Raw genomic sequence first — 19876 nt, forward strand, 5'->3', positions numbered from 1 at the left:
TATAAGGGGCTCTTCCCCCTTTGCTTCCTCTCACCTGCTGCCATGTATGACATGCCTTTGCTTCTCCTTTGCCTTCTGCCATGATTGTAAGTTTCCTGAAGCCTCCCCAGCCATGCAGAACTGTGAGTCAATTAAACCTCTTTCCTTTATAAATTACCCAGCCTCAGGTAGTATCTTTACAGCAGTGTGCAAATAGACTAACATACCTCTTTTGCTCCCTTTTTTAGTTTTAATTGAGCATTTTATATGATTCTATTTTCTCTCCTCTCTTAGCATATCAATTATACTTAAAAATATGTTTTTAGAAATTGCCCTAGAGTTTGCAGTACACATTTACAACTAAGTCCACTTTTCAATAACACTATACCATTTCACAGGTACTGCAGGTACTGTATAAAAGATTATTCCCAGTGCCTCTCTCCTGTTCCTTAAAGCATTGCTGTCATTTATTTCATTTATTCATAAACTAATATCACCCAATATATTACTGATATTATTATTTTGAACAGTTATCTATGTGATCAATTAAGAATAAGAAAAAAATTATAGGTTGGTGGATTTTTCTTTCAACACTCTAAATATTTCACTCTACTCTCTTTTTGCTTGCATGGTTTCTGAGAAGTCTGATGTAATTCTCATCCTTGTTCCTCTATAAGTAAGGTGATAGTTTTTCCTCTGACTCCTTTCAATATTTTCTCTTTGTTTATTTTCCACAATTTGTATACAATATGCCTACATGTAGTTTTCTTTTAATTTATCTTGTTTGGTGTTATCTGATCTTCCTGGATCTGTGGTTTGATGTCTGTTATTAATTTTAGAAAGTTGTCCACCATTATTAGATAACTAGATATCTATTACTTATGTATCTTCTGCTGCTTTTTCTTTTCCTTCTGGTATTGCTATTACCTGTATTTTATGCCTTTTGTAATTTTCATACAGTTCTTGGAAATTTTGTTTCTTTTTCATATTCTGTTTTCTGTTTCCATTTAAGTTTGGGAAGTTTCAACTGACATACCTTCAAGCTCACTGATTCTTTTGCAGCTGTCAAAAGTGTTTCTCATTTCTATTGTAATATTTTTTGTTCTCTAACGTTTCCTTTTGATTCTTTGAGTTTTCATCTTTCTGCTTATTTGTTCTTGCACTTTTCCCAGTTGATCTCTTAGCATATTAGTCATAGCATATTTTAAATTTCCAGTCTCATAATTCCCAAATCCCTGCCATATCTGAACCCGGTTCTGATACTTGCTTTGACATTTCAGAGCCGTGTTTTTTCTTGCCTTTTAGCATGCCTTATAATTGTTCATTGAAAGCAAGGCATGATGTATCAGATAATAGAAAACAAGATAAGTAGACCTTTAGTTTTTATGTTTATCTGGCCAGAAGTTAGACTGTGCTTAATGGTTGTTGTAGGTGTAAGTATCAGAGGCTTCTATTTTCTCTAATATCTTTCTTTTTGTCTCCCCTATTTGTTGTCTTTGGGTTTTCTTAGAGACTCATTTTTAAGCAGAGTCTGTGTCTTGCAATTCTCTCTAGTTGTGATCCACAGTTATTATACCAAAACACTATTTATGTGGTCATAAGATATTGGAGAGTTGATACATTCTATAATGTTATGATAAAATCTCTATTTTTTTATTCTTATTTCTTTTTAAACAATTTTAGATTCAGGAGGCACATGTGCAGGTTTCCTACATGGATAGATTCTGTAATGGTGAGGTTTGGGCTTCTAGTAAACCCATCACCCAAATAGTAAACATTACAGCCAATAGATAATTTTTCAACCTGCTCTCCTCTTCCGCCTTTCCCTGTTTTGGAGTCCCTAGTATCTATTATTTTACCTTTATGTCCATGTGTACCCATTGCTTAGCTCCCACTTATAAGTGAGAACATGCAGTACTTGATTTTCTGTCTGAGTTATTTCACTTAGGGTAATGGCCTCTAGCTCCATTCATGTTGCTGCAAAGGACATGATTTCACTCCTTTTTATGGCTGCATAATATTCCATAGTTTATATATACCACATTTTCTTTATCCAATCAACTATTGATGGACATTTAGGATGATTCCTAATTGTGAATAGTACCCCAATAAATATATGAGTGCAAGTGTCATTGATTATAATAATTTCTTTTCCTTCGAGTAGATACCCAATAGTGGGATTGCTGGGCCGAATGGTGCTTCTATTTTCAGTTATTTGAGAAATCCCCATACTGTTTTCCATAGGGGTTTTACTAGTTTACATTGTCATCAACAGTGTATACGCATTCCCTTTTCTCTGTATCTTCGCCAACATCTAAAACTCTGTTTTCTAGTTGTCCAGAATCCCTGAGCTGTGAACTTCATAAGAGTTTCTTCTTTTGTTTTTCTCCTTATGTGAGAAAGAAAGTGTAGAAGGTGTTCAAACTGTCTAGTTGCCTTTTCTCTAATTCAGATAAAGCTCTGGGGTAAAGTTTACCTTGAGGACAGGCTTTTGTTTCTGAGTATATTTCAAATAGTTATTATTTTCCTCCCACATGCCAGAAAAAAGAGGAAACTTTTGTCCTACCTTCTGAAAGTAAAACTCATTAATGTGTGGATGCTCCCATATGAATGACTCCCACTGTCTCTGATTTTTCAACTCTCAAGTTAGTCCACACTCAGCCTTCAGCAATAGGCCAAATACTGTATAAATGTCCCCCTATCCTTTACTGGGTCCAGTGGCTTTTGCTGTCCTGATAAGCTTTAATTCTCCATATTCACCTATTTCTTCAGTTTGCAAAGAGGTGGCATGTCCTATGACATCAATTCTCTGCAGATCTGTTGATTTTTGATTTGCTCATCTTTTTCTTGTTGTGATGATGGAAGTGGAGACTTTCACACCTTTCAAATGTCAGAGCAGAAACCAGAAGTCCTAGTAATAATCTTTTCATCACATAAAAGGGGGACGTGCACAGGTCTTATTATTATCATTTTACATATAAGAAAACTAAGGTTTAAAGAGATTAAATGAGTTTCCATGAGAAATATTGCTAATAGATAAAGCTAAAGTCAGAACCTGGATCTTCTATTGTCTGCCAGGACTCTTCCAATACAGACCATTCTGTTTAGGCATTCGTGTATATGAAACAATTTGAAAGAAAAATTTTAGTTTAAGAATAGAGTCATCCATGCTTGGATTTGCTCTGTGGCATAATGTAAAAGGCAATGGCCTAGCATATCCCTAATGAATCTTCTCAGGCCTAATTCAGCCCCCAACTCCCTTTTAGACTTCAGAAATTCTCAACAAATGCTGACACAAGCTTCAGCTTCTCCATGTGAGTGAAGCAAGAATAAACCACATGATCTTGTGACCATGAAGTGAAACAATTCTAGGTTGGATTTAGGCCCTATATTTTTGGAAGCAAGTTTGTGTATGCGTGTGTGTCTTAGGTGTTCATGTGTGGAAAGGGGAACTGATTTCTTCAAAATCTTTCTGAACTGCTAAATTAATCCTCTTCCTTAAGTGAAAAAGCTTTGCTGCTTTAATTCTTTAAATGAAATGTTATTTTGCCTTCCCATCTGCTCATCTGACATGATAGTCTATGAATGTGATTAATGTTTAAGGCAGAACTTCCTTCTAGGAAATGTCATCTTTTAACAGTCCTTGTGTTTTCTCCTTCCTGTGAATGCTACACCATTACCAACCACTGGATGGTCTCAGGTTAAATAGCACTTCCTCAGAGAAGGCTTCTTTGAACTCAGACTAGCACAGAACCTACACTTCCCCTTTCCAACTTAAAGTTTGCATCCTTTGGTGTATGCGAACCCACATGAAGAGATTTTTTTTTTTTTTTTTTGACATGGAGTCTTGCTCTGTCTTCCAGGCTGGAGTGCATTGGTGCGATCTCGGCTCATTGCAACCTCCGCCTCCCGGGTTCAAGCAATTCTCCTGCCCAGCCTCCCGAGTAGCTGGGATTACAGGCACACACCACCACACCCAGCTAATTTTTGTATTTTTAGAAGAGATAGGGTTTCACCATATTGGCCAAACTGGTCTCCAATGCCTGACCTCGTGATCCACCTGCCTCAGCCTCCCAAAGTGCTGGGATTACAGGCGTGAGCCACCATACCCTGCTGAAGAGATGATTTTATCTAGGTCACCACTGTACTGCCATGGCTAACAGTCTAGAGCAGTGTTTTCCAGTAGAACTTTCTGCAACGACAGAAATGTTCTATAATCTGCACATCTGGCTACTGAGCACTTGAAAGGTGTCCAGTGCAAGTGAACTACTAAATATTTTATTATGATTTAATTTTAAATAACCACATGCTGCTAGTGGCTACATATTGGACAGTAGAGAACTAGAACAATGTTCCTCAAAATCTAAATAAAGATGTCAGAAACCTGCATTTTAACCCATTCCTCAGGCGATTCTTACTGGCAATACAATTTGACAAGTATTGATTAGACTATGATTCTTGAGCCTAGCTTCACATTGGAGTCACCCGGGGAAGGCTTTTAAAAGGAAATGACTCCTGAGTCACATACCCAACAGATTTTATTTTAATTGCTTTGGTATTGGATCCAGATATTAGTTTTGTTTTATTTTGTTTTTTAAGGCCACCTCCTTGGGCCATTATGTGCAGCCAAGCTTTAGAAACCTAGAACATATATTCTCATGTGACACTAAGTATATATTAAATAAAAATACAGTCCTGGAGCCGTGGCTCACGCCTGTAATACCATCACTTTGGGAGGCCCAGGCGGGCAGATCACCTGAGGTCAGGAGATCGAGACCATCCTGGCTAACACGGTGAAACCCCGTCTCTACTAAAAATACAAAAAAATTAGCCAGGTGTGGTGGTGGGCGCCTGTAGTCCCAGCTACTCAGGAGGCTGAGGCAGGAGAATCGCTTGAACCCAGGAGGCGGAGGTTGCAGGGAGCCGAGATTGCACCACTGCACTCCAGCTTGGACGACAGAGTGAGACTCCATCTTAAAAAATATATATACAGATAAATGGCCTGTACAGATAAATGGCTTAGGTGCATCTATAAAGAATTAGTGATTACAAGTGAAATCTTGTGATGTCACAAGAAATGTTAATGACGTCAGTGGTGCAGATGAATTTCTTAATACCAAGTGGAAAAATTCACTTGAGATAATCTTTTACAATGGTGTGAAATTCCTCAGCCTTTTGTTTTATCCGTAAACTGCACAAATAATACCTCCCTCTGTGACACTTAGAGAGGGTGACATGCTGAGAGTTTCCTGAATAATCACCTCTTGAAATACACGAAAGTCTTCTAGTTTCCTGGTTGACCGACCCAGGGCTTGACGACTCCTTTTGAGCCACCTGACAATTCAGTCCAGCACAGCAACTAAACGAAGGCGTTCCCCAACCTGCTGTCCTGTAAAGGCCTCTAGGTCACGGGTGCTAAAGCCCTCCTTTCTCCACCCTCCTTAGGTGGAGGTAAACGTCCCAGCAGGAAGTCAAGGCTGGATTGGCGCTCTTCGCGAGCACCCTGGGAACGGGAGTCTGGGTCACGTGTGCTAGAGCCCTCCCCTCTCCTCCCGGCCGGTGTGTGGGAAATTGTCCCCGCAGAAAGTAAAGGCTGGCCAGGCCGCCCCCAGCACGTAGAGGGAATGAGTCAGGCTCCGGCTCCACACTGGCACGTAGTGGGCGGATCGCGCCGGCGCTGAGTAGGAAGGAGCTTCAGCCGCCAGCCCGGAACGCAGTGAGTACAGCCACTCAAAGGAAAGCCAAGTCGCTTTGCAGGGGAGCGTCTCATGATTTTTCAAAAACGTGCTCATGGTTAAAAAGAAAAATCAAGGCTCGGAATAAATACATTCAAGCACTGTTAATTTTAGCGCAAAGACAGGCGATACTTGCCTGGAGATTTGGGGAAATCAACATGAAACTAAAAATGAAATTTTAGTTGGAATGGAGCAAGCAGTATTGATCAGAACATACCAAATACGAATTTTTTCAAAGTCTGCGTAGAAGTTTAAATTACTAGGAAAAATGTAAAGGAGAAGTATTTACTAATAAAGGAAACAAAAGTAATAAAATAAAAATGAATTAATATAGTTTGACAAAATATCAGCGAACACTGAAAAGAAAACATTAAAATAATGTTTGAGACTTTTTAGGTTTTGTGCAGGAAGAATTGGGAAAAATGTGCTGAATGGAGTGATACTGCTTTTCTCTTCCATAAAAATTTCATTGTTTTAGAGAGCGGTAGAGCCTTTTTAAAGACAGTAAGTTATTGCCAATTCAAAATGAAATAAGATCATATGCTCTGAAATGTACAAGAGCTGCATGCAATAAACTTCATTTATCTATAGGTAATAACTGATTGATGTTTATTCAGTAGTCGAAATGCAGCTCATGCACTCTAACTAGCACGTCAAATTATTCTCTCCGTTTCAGAGGTGTAGGGCTTTTGTGGAGCCTTCTCAATAAAATAATTTGCCACTCTTGAAGGTTAGACATTCTCTTCTTATCAATGTACACATAAAGGTTTTGTTTTGCTTTGCTTGTTGTTACTTAAAATGGGGAGAAAATGATGTGTTAGCTATCACCCAGTCATATGTCTTTTTAGTCATAGGTTAGCTTTTCAAGACACTTCCTGCATCTCTGACCTGTTGCACCTCTGTTATCTTGGCACTTCTGTTATCTTAGCAGCAAGCAGCAAGCTTCAGCTGACCCTTGAGCCATAACCCATGTAAGTCACTGCAGGGCTGAACCTCTCTTTGAGCCTAACAGTAGAACAATTATTATTTTTATTGAATAGTGTTATTGTGTCAATGTTGAAATGTGCCTCAGTGTGTCTTCCTCAACCACATTCCTATAGAGGATGTTTTCTTAATAGCAATGTGTTTTTGTTTTAAGAAAGTCCACACAATTTCAAATACACATTTTCTTTACTAAAGTTTATTGACCAGTTTTGAAGTGATCCTTGTTTTCATTTAAACTATCTTTAATAATGGTAAATAACATATTTTGTAGGTTGTTGTATATTTAATATTCTCTGCAAGAACACATAAGGAACAATACATGGATCTTTAAATATTTGTCATTGTGAAATAAAATAACAAGGGAAGGTGATTTCAGGTGTACTTTATTCAATACATATATACAAGAAGTTATTACTATAACATTAATTTGCAGGAAAAAAGAAACCACTGGATTATTCTGCTTCTATTCCAGAGGGCTTATTCCAAAGGGCCAGTGTGCAAAATATGAATCCAAGGTGGCATTGTGGAAAGACGCTGTACCTCCTGTGATAAAAATTACTTTCGTGGTGCTTTTTTCTCATGTATCTCGGGAAACTAAAAATCTGAATTGTATTCAGTGGCCTTTTCCGAATGGTAACTTTATGAAAAAATGTCTAATTCTTGGTTATTTGTGGTTTTAGTCCTTTCTTCATAGAGAAGCTAAAGCTGTTAAATAAGTTTAGCAGTGTTATCCACTAAAACTTTCTGCAGTGATGGAACCTACACAGGAGAATTTTTTTTTGTAATGTACTAAAAATTTGTCTTCAGGGCTTGTTCTTTTTAAATTGTAGGCTAGTGATCAAAAATATTTGTTGATAGAATAAATTAACGTGAAGTACAAACATTATATATAGTTGTGTAATATCCTATCCGCAAAAAGGAGTCTTAGCATGCTTTTGAAAAATTCAATAAATATAATACGTTAATCACAATTTGGTCACAGATTCACATCTCAATTGTTTCATTTTTTCTTTTATTTCAGAAGCTCCTGAAAAGTACATCAAGTCTAAACTGAACCAGCTGACTCATCAAGACTGGAATCATGAGCAATAATGGAGCAGACCTCACCTTTGGTTACATCTCCTGTTTTGTAGCTATCCTTTTGTTTGGCTCAAATTTTGTGCCACTTAAAAAATTTGATACTGGTGATGGTAATTATTTTTCCTTGATTTTTAATGTTATATTATTTTTTAAAATGAAGTTCCTTTTTTGGTCTTTTAAAAGTGTAGCTACAAAAATAAGTCATGTTGATCTTGCTACCTAGTGAATAGAGCTTAAAATTAGTCATTTGACAGTGCTCATACCAGTTTGTCTGAAAGTCGGAATAGGAGAATCATTAAGGTTGTTTCATGGTAAAGCTAGGGAGGGTACAGTCAGGAAAGCTCTTGGGCCATTATATGAATTGAAGGAATTTATAGTCAGTTCTACTAATAACACTTGTTTTGAAAACATGAATCTTCAACATGATTGATATATTAGAGAACAACATAAGCATAACAGATTTTTGGCTTGCTTATGTGCAATTTTGTCCCTGAGAAACCTCTAGATAGGCACAGAAAGCTGCACCTAGATGAATAAAGATGTGTGATAATACACACAATGCACGCACACACACACACAATCTTCAAATATCAACCAGCTCCCTAAGTTCATCACATGTGGTTATGATGTATTCCACCCAACCACATCTCCTGTCCCAACTCCTCGCCCAACACCTTCACAGTAACTCGTAAGCTGCAACCCTTTGGATGCCCACTTCCAGGAGCAAACTTCTGGTCTTTTTCAATTAAAATGCCCTATTTATTACAGCATTCATGTAATTAACCAGTTAACCAGTTAAAACTACTACTATTTTAATTAGGTTGAGTGTTGTTCTCCTAGCCCCTTTTTCCCATTATGCTCTGTAGTTTTTACTGCATGATTTTGCATAGTGCAGTGATTTCAAGGAATGCACATGTTACATTATAGCAGAACTGACTAATGTGAATTTTGGGGAAGGAGAAGCAAGAGTTATTTGTATTTGCCTGACTTCCATATTGAAGCCAGGAGAAGGAATTGAGATTTATGGTGAACACATGTTGGGAATTACTTCCTTGGTAGTATTTATCACCTGACAGCATTTGTGTTATTTCCCCAATTCTTTGTCTTCGTGCACTTAGAAAATAGGATTACAAACTGTTTTCCTCCAGAGCCTTTCTTCTCTTTTCCTCTGGAGTTAGGACAAGAACGGGAACTACCTGAAGAATAAAAAAATGGGTAGAGGATCTAGCTTTTAGTCTTCCACTATTAGCTTTGTGATCCTGGGCAAATATTACCAGCTCTGCTGTTTTCAGTTTCTCATTTGTAAAGTAAACAACTTATAAAATGAACTTTCTTTTCATCTCTGTGATTCTACTCTTTTTATTTTTTATTTTTCGTTTTTTGGGGGAGATCACTCTTTCACCAAGGATGGAGTGAAGTATCATAATCTTGGCTCACAGCAACCTCTGCCTTTAGGGTTCAAGTGATTCTCATGTCTCAGCCTGCCAAGTAGCTGGAACTACAGGCACACACTACCACACCCGGCTAATTTCTTATATTTTTAGTAGAGATGGAGTCTCACAGGCTGGTCTCGAACTCCTGAGCTCAGGCAGTCCACCTACTTCGGCCTCCCAAAGTGCTAGGATTATAGGCCTGAGCCACCGCGCCTGGCTGATTCTACTCTTTTGTCATGGAGATTAGCAGCCATTTTTTCTCTCTCCTCCATCATGAGATTGAATCCAAGAGGGGCAACAATCTTCCAAAGTTAGTGCCAGAAGTAATACATTGAGTTTTAACTGCCTCAGTATTTCTTTCAGTGTCAACAATTTCCTCATCCTTTTAATCTCTAAATCCTTAATGATGCAGAAGCCTCAAAAAGGTACAGATACACCTCATCACCAGGTTATCTTCAGATAACTGGAAAATGGCAACTCAAAGTATAGAAAGTAGAGTAACCTTGACCTAGATAGCTAATTCTCAGGTTTATAATGCCCGACTCATCACAGGCTTTGAACTCTAACTGTATGAGGCCTATGTGTGACCATAAATGACTTTATTTTTATCCCAGAGGTGGCATAAATGGTCCCTGAAGGATTAAATTACTGTTGTGCTATTCCGAAGTACTTACTGCTGTACTTTGGGAAGCAAGAGTACTCAGTGTGGCATCTGAATGAGAATATACACTCGGTCTTGCCATCACTCTTTGGCAGAAAATTCTTGATTTGTCTAATAGGAGAAAAAAAGAATGTTAAGCCAGAGCACACTGTGTCTAAGCCTTGGAGTCAACCTGGGTTTAAATTCCAGCTCAACAAACTACTAGCTGTTTGGACAGGTTGCTTAATTGCAGATTCATTTTCTCTGTCTTTGAGCTAGGGTTAATTATGTTGCAGGGTAGTCATAAGAATGAAATGTGCAAAGTCCATGGCATATGGCATTTAATAAATTGTGGCCATTCCTGTAATATCACCTCATAGATATTCCTGAGCACAAATTTACTCAATTCAATTTAAACCAATAACACTGAGTTTGTTTATTTCTAGGAATGTTTCTCCAGTGGGTCCTTTGTGCTGCCATATGGTTGGTTGCCTTGGTGGTCAACCTGATATTACATTGCCCAAAGTTTTGGCCTTTTGCAATGCTTGGGGGCTGCATTTGGGCAACAGGTAATGTCTGGTATAACTTATACTTTTATTATGTAACATAATGATAAAAATAATACTCGTTCACAATAGGAGGAAATAGCTCAAACAGTGATTCGGAATAACCCTTTGTCATAGATACTAGAAATTAACTAGTTTCTTGCCTTCACATGCTGAATGAATATTTTTGGTGCCTTACCTGATTTGTTCCACCTAATTTATTCCTCTTAATGATTTATTTTTAAGTTCCTGGTAGAAAATTATTATAGTAAAAACATTTTAATTATTCTCCATCTATTCAAGCATAGCTCATATATTATTTTAATGTGTTCTGGCCCTTTTTTCTAGCATGTTTATCAGAAAATTAAATTAAATTAAAAATTAAATAGTAATATCTACTAATATCATTTTTAGGACTTAATTAGGCCAATGCGAAGATACTGTCATTTCAAAAGGGCTGGTTAACAGAAAAGCAAAGCAAACAAAAATCTTTCTGTTGCCTTATCAGTACCTGAAATTATATAATTAGAATTCATACCTTGGCTTGGTCAATCAAGAAATGCTTCCCTTCAATTAATATAAATACACCCCAGGAGGTCTTTTTTTCTTCAACAAAGAGAATTCCAAGTATCAATGATCTTTAGAAATAATTTGCATTAAAAGCAAATAAATGTTAAAATGTTAAAACTTTATTTAAAAAATTGAAAATTTATTTATTACCCACTTAATTTGAGTTTCTGAGGAGTTAAATGATTTAGTGAAGTTCATAAGTTAGAAGATAAGAGTTAGCTTTTAAATTGTCACCAGGATTTACATTATTATACCTCACTTATACCTCAGTATGATTGCTTGTCATATCTAACAAGGGGAGAGCAACAGACTAAGCATCCATCCATCCTGCAGCTCTTTATAGCCACCAGAGCATTTCTGTTCACCCAGCAGATTCCACTGGGTGTCAGTGGGGAAAGAGTCCAATTTGAGATATGTTGCAGATGGGGATGCTATAGGTTGGAGCAACTGATAGCATATAGGACAGAGCAGAATGGGAGGAGCCAATGATAATGTAGAGATTTAATTATAGATGATTAGTAGGGTGGTGGTATTGACACATGTGTGGAAATAGGAAAAAGAACATGTTTGAAAGAGAAAATGATGGGTTCAGCTTGGCACTTTCTGCGCATGAACATCCTGATGTTTCCACCATAGAGAACATCTGGTTGGAGATTTCTTCTTGACGGTCTGGAGAATAATATTAAAACCCTAAAGTAGGTCCAGGTTAGAACTGTAGCACTGGGAACACGCACCTTTAGCTGGTAGCTGAAACCATGAAATTAGGTCAAGTACCCAAAAGACAATAAAGCAAGGGGACAAATATGTTCAAGGGAAAATCTTTAGGGGGTACCTTATTCCAGAAGGAATGATGAAAAATAGTAGCCAGAGAAAGAGCTAAAGAGAAAAACAGGAGGAGAATCAAAAGGTGAAGACATCATGGAATCCTAAAGAGGTAACCTTTTAAGAAGAGACTGTAGGACTTGAGACAAAAAAAAAAAAAAAATTATGGATTTGGCCCTCAGTGACCCTCAAAACATAAGAGAATGAATGTAGAAATCCAGAAGACAAATCAGCAATCATGGAAGAGCAAATTCTGGGCCTGTTTTATGGCCAAATACTTCTGCCAGTATTTGGCCCTAGTTCAAGTCTAAGAGGATGGTCACTGATAATTTATCACTGACAGCTTCCATGAAGAATCACAGAATAGAGAGCTATGCTAAGGGTGAGAAACCTCTGTACAATTAGGAATTCAACATTTTTCTTTGTAGACTTTTTTTCCTAAGCCTAGTTCTTTTAGCAGTCATAATCATAAATTTAATGCCAAAAATGTGGTTATTTTACTTAAAAAATAAGGAACTGTGCTTTACTAAATTTGTCCAAATCCCATGCACTTCAGTTGAAGTTAGAATAAAAACTAATTCTATTAATAAATTATTTTCTATATGGAAATAACATGTTTCTTCTGTATATTACATCTACAGGGAACATTGCTGTTGTCCCAATTATCAAAACCATTGGTTTAGGCCTTGGAATCTTAATCTGGGGATCATTTAATGCCTTAACTGGCTGGGCAAGCTCAAGGTAATTCAAGTCAAACTAGTTCAACTAAGATTTCCTGCATCCATATTCTATGTAAGGCAAGTGCTTACCGAGAGGAATAATATGATTCTTATTCTCACAGAGTTTATAGCTGGTAAAACATACACATCAAATATGCCACCTTCTATTGCTATTTGCCCTAAATTCTTAATAAGTGATCTAGATATTTGATCAAGATATAGTGTAGCATTAAATCTGGGAAACAGAGGTAGAGAGAGAAAAAGGAAACTGATGTTTATTGTCCCTTTCTATTGTGTGACAATTTGCTGGACATGTTCTATGCATCATTCTCATCTCACTTTCACAAATACGTGAGGTAAGCACTATCTTATAAGAGAGTAGATATACAAAGAGATTAAGTAATTTACTGTAGGTCACAGAACTAAGAAGCTAGGATTCAAACCCAGGTCTTCTAGTTCCAGAGCACATATTCTTCCCTCTAGAGCAGGGTTGGCAAAGCACGGTCTGGTTTCCCAGCCATTTCTATAAATAACGTTTTATCAGAACACAGCCAAACCCATCTATTTAAGGATTGTCTATGGCTATTTTTATGTTACAGTGGCAGAGTTGAGCAGCAAGGGAATAACTGACCCTCAAAGCCTAAATTATTTATGATCTGGCCTTTGAGAAAAAGCTTGCCAGTCCCAGCACTAGCGTTGTGTTGTCCAGTAGTGTAGCCAGAAGCCACAGGAGGCCATGTATATTTAAATTTAAATTAATTAAAAGTTGATAAAATTAAACCTCCAGTTTCTTGGTTGCACTAGCCACATTTGATGTGCTCAGTAGCTAATATGGGGAGAGGCTACTCTTTTGTGCAGTGAAGATACAGAACAGTCCCATCATTACACAAAGTTCTATCAGACTGGTGCCCTTGGTCAGCAGTAAGATTAACATTCAAATCAATTTTCGGAAAATGAGTACAATGTAGGGTGTTATTCTCACTTTACCTTTTTGGACTCCCTTTCCACTCAAAGCATTATAACCACCTCAAAACAACAAAACAAACCAACTTACTAACTTCCAATACATTCTCTCCCATCCTTTCCCCATTCCCCACCTCCTGCTATTTTCTTTTTCTTTTCCTTCTTTTCTCCTTTCCTCTTGCCCCTGGATGGTTCTCAGTGATTCTTGGTAATGATCACGGCAATGTCAGGCGGGAAAAAAAAAAATTGTGGTGATGACAGAGTAGGGATATTTAACCTAGAAGTTTTTTAAAAGTCTACTCCAAACACTATACAATATTGTAACCAATTAATTAACCTTCCATAAGTCAGGTGAACTACTTTTACCTACTTCTTTTTTAGTCTTAGGAAAGAGACACTCACAAGAACTTTTATGTGTACTAACTCATTTAATCTTTGTAACAAACTTATAAGGTAGGTATAATTATTATCCCATTTTAAACATGGGAAGCTGGGCACGTTGGCTAACGCCTATAATCTCAGCACTTTGGGAGATCGAGGTGGGTGGATCGCTTGATTTCAGGAATTCAAGACCAGTGAAACCCTGTCTCTACTAAAAATATAAAAATTAGCCAGCCATGGTAACAGGCATCTATAGTCCCAGCTACTTGGGAGGCTGAGGCAAGAGAATAGGTTGAATTCAGGAGAGAGGTTGCAATGAGCCAAGATTATACCACTGTACTCCAGCCTGGGTGACAGAGCAAGCCTCCATCTCAAAAAAAAAAAAAAAAATTTAAATTTAAAAAAATTGGAAATTGAGGCACAGTGAAGATAATTAACTTTCCCAAAGTCACAGCTAATAAGTGAGAGAGCTAGCATTTGAACCCAGGAATCTGGCCCTGAGTCCATGCTCTTAAACATTATGGTGAAACATCTTAACAATATTTAATTTGATGTGACTTTCTGGATTTTCAGGTTTGGCTGGTTTGGACTGGATGCAGAAGAAGTATCAAATCCGCTGCTAAATTACATTGGAGCTGGGCTATCAGTAGTAAGGTACACAGTCATTTCTAGTGATTTTGCTGTTCTTCAAAACATGGAGAGTGCTTTTTTAAGGATCCTGATATGTTTACATTTTTTAAACCTACATTTCATAAAATCCACATGCTTGTTCCTCAGATTCTTCATTTACAATGACTGGTTTTAGAGGACAAAAAGTGCCACATTTGAGGGCAGGAGCCCCAGCTTTAGCTCTCCAAAACTGTGAGAGCCTGGGAAATCATTTAACTGCTCTTAAGCTTAGTTTTATCATCTATAATATGTAGAAAATCATAACACATAGCTTATCAATGAGAATCATATATTTTGCAAACTAAAACATGCTATTCAAAAAAAGCGTTCTGCTGGCTTCCTGATGCCCCTGGAGTAGCCACTGATTCTCTCTTCTATGTACTACTCACTTCCTATCTCACCTAGTTTCCACTTCCCTGTCTCCTCACTCACTCTTCTCAACCTAGCTGGACAGCTCCTCTTTCACCTGTGAGAACACATACTCTTTTGAATGCCCATGTTTGGTTGCATCTGTGTCTAGCTGTATACACTCTACGAATAAGGGTGAAAATGACTTTGAATCTCTATATGGCAGTGTTCAGTCCATAAAACTTAACAGGAACTGGGTCACCTTAAATTCAGTCTTCTTTCCCCTCTGGATTCCATTTATATTCCCTGTCAGTTCTTCACATAATGGATAGTACTGCCTAGAAAGATTTTAGTACTTTTTTATTCTTCAGGGAAAGAACAGTATATTTGCCTTCCTTCAGCAATGACGGCTTTTCCCCAGCCACATTCAGAAACAATCTCTTTGTCATTGAAATGTTGCCTTAGAGAGTAGTCCCAGGCCAATTGGAGAAAAAGATAACAAATTATTCTAAAATAGCAGATTCCTAACTTTTTTTGGTTAGAGGCAATTTTATGTATTTTGTATAATTCACACAGAATTCTAGCTCTGAATAGCTCTCTCAAAAACAATTTCTTTACACACCAAAATTGTAACATAGCATGGCTTAGTTTTGACTTAATGACAATTGAAGGCCAGTTTACCCAGTCTATTAGGCATTGTTTTCCTCCGTATTTCTTCTTTGTTTAGAAAAAGTACATTCTCTAAAATTGCAAATCAGTTATTCATGTTCTACCACTTCCACCTGTGTGGCCATGGGCAAATAACTTCAGTTCTCCAAGCTTTGGTTTCTTCATTTGTAAAGAGGGATAATAATAGCACCAACCTCATAAAGTATTTTGAGGGTTAAATGAAATAAAATATGTTCAGTGCTTCATATAGTGCTAATTACATGGTTAATGCTCTACATATTAGTTGCCATTACAATTATTTTATTAATAACATTGAGGTTCAATTACTGTTTCCCTGTTGGGTATTTGTTGCCCAACTTTGTGTTACAGTAGGCAGTGCACCTGAGGAACCCTGTAGCTCAATTTGAACTTGGTCTGTAGCAGGGAAACTCAAGAACTCTTCCTGTAGTGCATCTAGGCTTCCTTCTATGTTTCTCTGCTAAGAGGAATTTCTGGAATATGTCATTTCATTATTTTAACTTAGTTAAATCAGTTCGTTCTGAAAGGTATTCACTGAATAAACTTGGAGCTTCATGGTCCATGTAAAGACACTTGAAACAGAGTTGCATTCATTTAGGATATTGCTTTTCTTTTTAAAATTAAAATTATTGCTTCTATCCTCTGTATAGTCTAATTTTTAAAGGTTGGTTAATTTCTAGTCTTACATTTTCTTTATATGATATACAAAGTGTCTATCAGTCTATATACAAAACCTCTCCAGGTATTTTAAATAGGAGAGGATTTAACACAGGGAATTGTTTACAAGACCCAATTGAGCAAAAGAAGAAAGGTGGTGTCACCCATAACCCTGAAGCCCACACAATACTGCTGAATTGCCTCTGCCTGACCGACTGCTCCTGCTGAAACTACTGGAGGCACCACCAAAACATAATGTCTTCTCCCATCTTCTCAAATGATGCAAGTGCCTCCCCCTGGCAGAACCTAGCTGCCAATAAAGTTTGGGAAATGTAATTTTCAGTCTTCCATGCTCCATGGTTCAGGAGAGAGTATGTAAGGGTGAGAGCAGAGCTGACACCAAGAAACAATATTCAGAACACTCTGTTAAACATTTGCTTTCTTAAAGATCCAGGAGCCAGAGGTCTATAACAAGATCGATGTCCTTTTCAATTCAAATAATAATATGATTTGGATTATCTTTAAGGACCTGCTCTCCCTTCTTTTGTCTTCTCATTTAACGTGCCTTCCCTGGAAGGTTATGTTTACTCCACAGCTTCATCTATTATTTTACATTGTGAGGAAACCCAAATCATTGTCTCTAGCTGTCACCTTTCCTCAAGCCACGGCCCTTATTTCTAACTACGGGCCAAGCTACACATCTCTACACATGCTCTACAGGTACCTCCTTTCAGTCTTATCTGAGATAACACACGGAAGGGAATGATGCTGATCAGCACTTTGAAAACACTAAACCATTTGTTCCTTTCTCTTTGCCTTCAACATTTCCCAGTCAGAATTACTTTTCTTACTGGACCCTTCCCTGCAAACTGGTTCCTCTTCCTGAGTTCTCTCTCTCCATAGAAGGCCACAGTCATTCAAATTCAAAACCTGTCATCTTTATTTTTTTCCCTTTATATGCTATGTCTATTCCTGTAAAAAAATTTTTGAATGTTTCACAAGTTCTTTCTCTGCTTTCCCTCGGTCCCATCCTACTTACCCACTTGTATACATGTGATTGTAAAAAAATCTCACATCTAGTTTCCCTGGTTCCATTATTCCCTTTTGCCAGTATGGATAGCTTATATCTGCCCTACATCAGGGCATGTCACTGTCCTGTTTAAAAACCTTTGAATGTTCCCCACTGAATTCAGAATAAACCTGTCTTCTTAATCTGGTTTGTCCCTTACAGTACATCTATCCAGCCAGTGTTTCTATACATGTTTTACCTTTCTTCCTGTATTGTGCATTCATTCACCCAGGATTACACCATACTCCAGACATCTCCCTCAGCCTTGAAGGCCTTTTCCTCAGCCTCCTTGACCATCATTTAATATCATTTGAGATTGTTCCATCCCATGTGATGTTTTCTTGATTTTCTTCTCTCTAGTTAGAATCTTCCCCTAAACTACCAAAACTTTTTATGCTTCTTCCATTATTGAAACGATCAGAGTCTACTTTGTATTATTTATACAGTCCTCTTTATTCCTGAACTATGATTTCCTGAAGGATAAGGCCCATTATTTTCTATATACACCAGTCCTCCCACCATCACCATCAAACTTTCATATATAGTGTTTTACACATAATTGATGCTTAGTAAATGTTTGTTGACTTCAGTTGTTGGCCTAACTGCACATGCACACACACAGTTTTTACTAAGTATGTCATGTATGGGATTGCAAATCTAGGGAAGCTGGAAAGCTTGAAAATGTAAAGAAGAATCTTTGGGTAAAACATCAAGTTTCCTTTTAAGTTACCTATGCCTTTGATGGCATTCGTAGACCTTATCATGGAACTTTGTATTTGATGTACTGCACCAAGTTATTTTAAGTCTGTAGCCCAAAACACCTTGTGATTTATTCAGTTTTATGTTCATATACATAAAATAAATTTGATTACCTTCTCCTTACTTACTGCCACCCACTCCCTTGATCTAACTGACTGGGACTCTTCTTTCTGATTTACCTATTCTTATGACTAGCATTAGTTGCACAGGCTCAAAATCATTGTGTAGGCCTAATTTCTTTTTCATGCTCAGCACCCTGTCACCTATCCATTTGGTAATTAAGGCTTTCTCTTTACTAACATGTTTTCAGATTTTATTTTGTGCCAGAAGTACACTGAGAATTGTGTATGCATTCTCATTTGATTTTCATCACAGCTCTGTGATGAGTGTATATCCCCATTTTTTAGATGAAAACTGTCAAGTCTCAGGGAGTGATTTGTTGGAGGGTTGTACACTTGTTTGAAGTAAAACAATCAAGAGCCTTATCTATAGTGTCCTTTTATTTATTTATTCATTTATTTTTTATTTTTTTTACTTTAAGTTCCAGGATACACGTGCAGGATTGTTACATAGGTACACGTGTACCATGGTGGTTTGCTGCACCTATTGACCCATCCTTTAAGTTCCCTCCCCTTGCCCACCACCCCCCAACAAGCCGTGGTGTGTGTTGTTCCCCTGCCTGTGTCCACATATTCTCACTGTTTAACTCCAACTTATGAGTGAGAACATGCAGTGTTTGGTTTTCTGTTCCCATGTTAGTTTGCTGAGGATGATGGCTTCCAGCCACATCCATGTCTCTGCAAAGAACATGACCTCATTCCTCTTTATGGCTGCAAAGTATTCCGTGGTGTATATGTACCACACTTTCTTTATCCAGTCTATCATTGATGGGCATTTGGGTTGGTTTCATGACTTTGCTATTGTAAATAGTGCCGCAATAAGCATACATGTGCATGTGTCTTTATAGTAGAATGATTTATATTCCTTTGGGTATATACCCAGCAACGGGATTCTGGGTCAAATGGTATTTCTGGTTCTAGATCCTTGAGGAATCACCATACTGTCTTCCACAATGGTTGAACTAATTTATATTCCACAAACAGTGTAAAAGCATTCCTATTTCTCCACAGCCTCGCCAGCATCTATTGTTTCTGTTTTTTTAATAATCACCATTCTGACTGGCCTGAGATGGTATCTCATTGTGGTTTTGATTTGCATTTCTCTAATGATCATTGATGTTGAGCTTTTTTCATGTTTGTTGGTCATGCAGATGTCTTCTTTGGGGAAGTGTCTGTTCATATCCTTTGCCCACTTTTTGATGGAGTTGTTTGTTTTTCTCTTGTAAATTTGTTTAAGTTCCTTGCACATTCTGGATATTAAACCTTTGTCAGACAGACAGATTGCAAAAAATTTATCCCATTCTGTAGGTTTCCTGTTCATTCTGATGATAGTTTCTTTTGCTTTGCAGAAGCTCTTTAGTTTAATTAGATCCCACTTGTCAATTTTGGCTTTTGTTGCAATTGCTTTTGGCATCTTCGTCATGAAGTCTTTGCCCATGCCTATGTCCTGAATGGTATTGCCTAGATTTTCTTCTAGGGTTTTTATGGTTTTGGGTTTTACATTTAAGTCTTTAATCCATCTTGAGTTAATTTTTGTATAAGGTGTGAGGAAGGGGTCTAGTTTCCATTTTCTGCATATGGCTAGCCAGTTTTGACAACACCATTTATTGAATAGGAGATCCATTCCCCATTGCTTGTTTTTGTCACTTTTGTCAAAGATCAGATGGTTGTAGATGTGTGGTGTTGTTTCTGTGTTCTCTGTTCTGTTCCATTAGTC

General features: G+C 37.5%; 1 protein-coding gene across 5 annotated transcripts in view; it reads left to right on the forward strand.

Annotated features, from left to right (window-relative positions):
* TMEM144 (transmembrane protein 144) overlaps nt 1–19876 on the forward strand; it is a 61584-nt gene that overhangs the window by 4250 nt on the left and 37458 nt on the right. Inside the window, exons 1-6 of one of the 5 annotated variants that reach the window (XM_024246204.3) lie at nt 5068–5695; nt 6563–6685; nt 7720–7888; nt 10298–10420; nt 12430–12529; nt 14425–14505. In XM_024246204.3, the coding sequence (XP_024101972.1) occupies nt 7780–7888; nt 10298–10420; nt 12430–12529; nt 14425–14505 (413 nt within the window). In that variant the 5' untranslated portion in view covers nt 5068–5695; nt 6563–6685; nt 7720–7779. The other 4 variants (XM_054554644.2, XM_054554642.2, XM_054554641.2 and 1 more) reach the window with 4 other exon arrangements.

This window comes from Pongo abelii, chromosome 3 (assembly GCF_028885655.2).
Source record: "Pongo abelii isolate AG06213 chromosome 3, NHGRI_mPonAbe1-v2.0_pri, whole genome shotgun sequence".
Taxonomy (NCBI): domain Eukaryota; kingdom Metazoa; phylum Chordata; class Mammalia; order Primates; family Hominidae; genus Pongo; species Pongo abelii.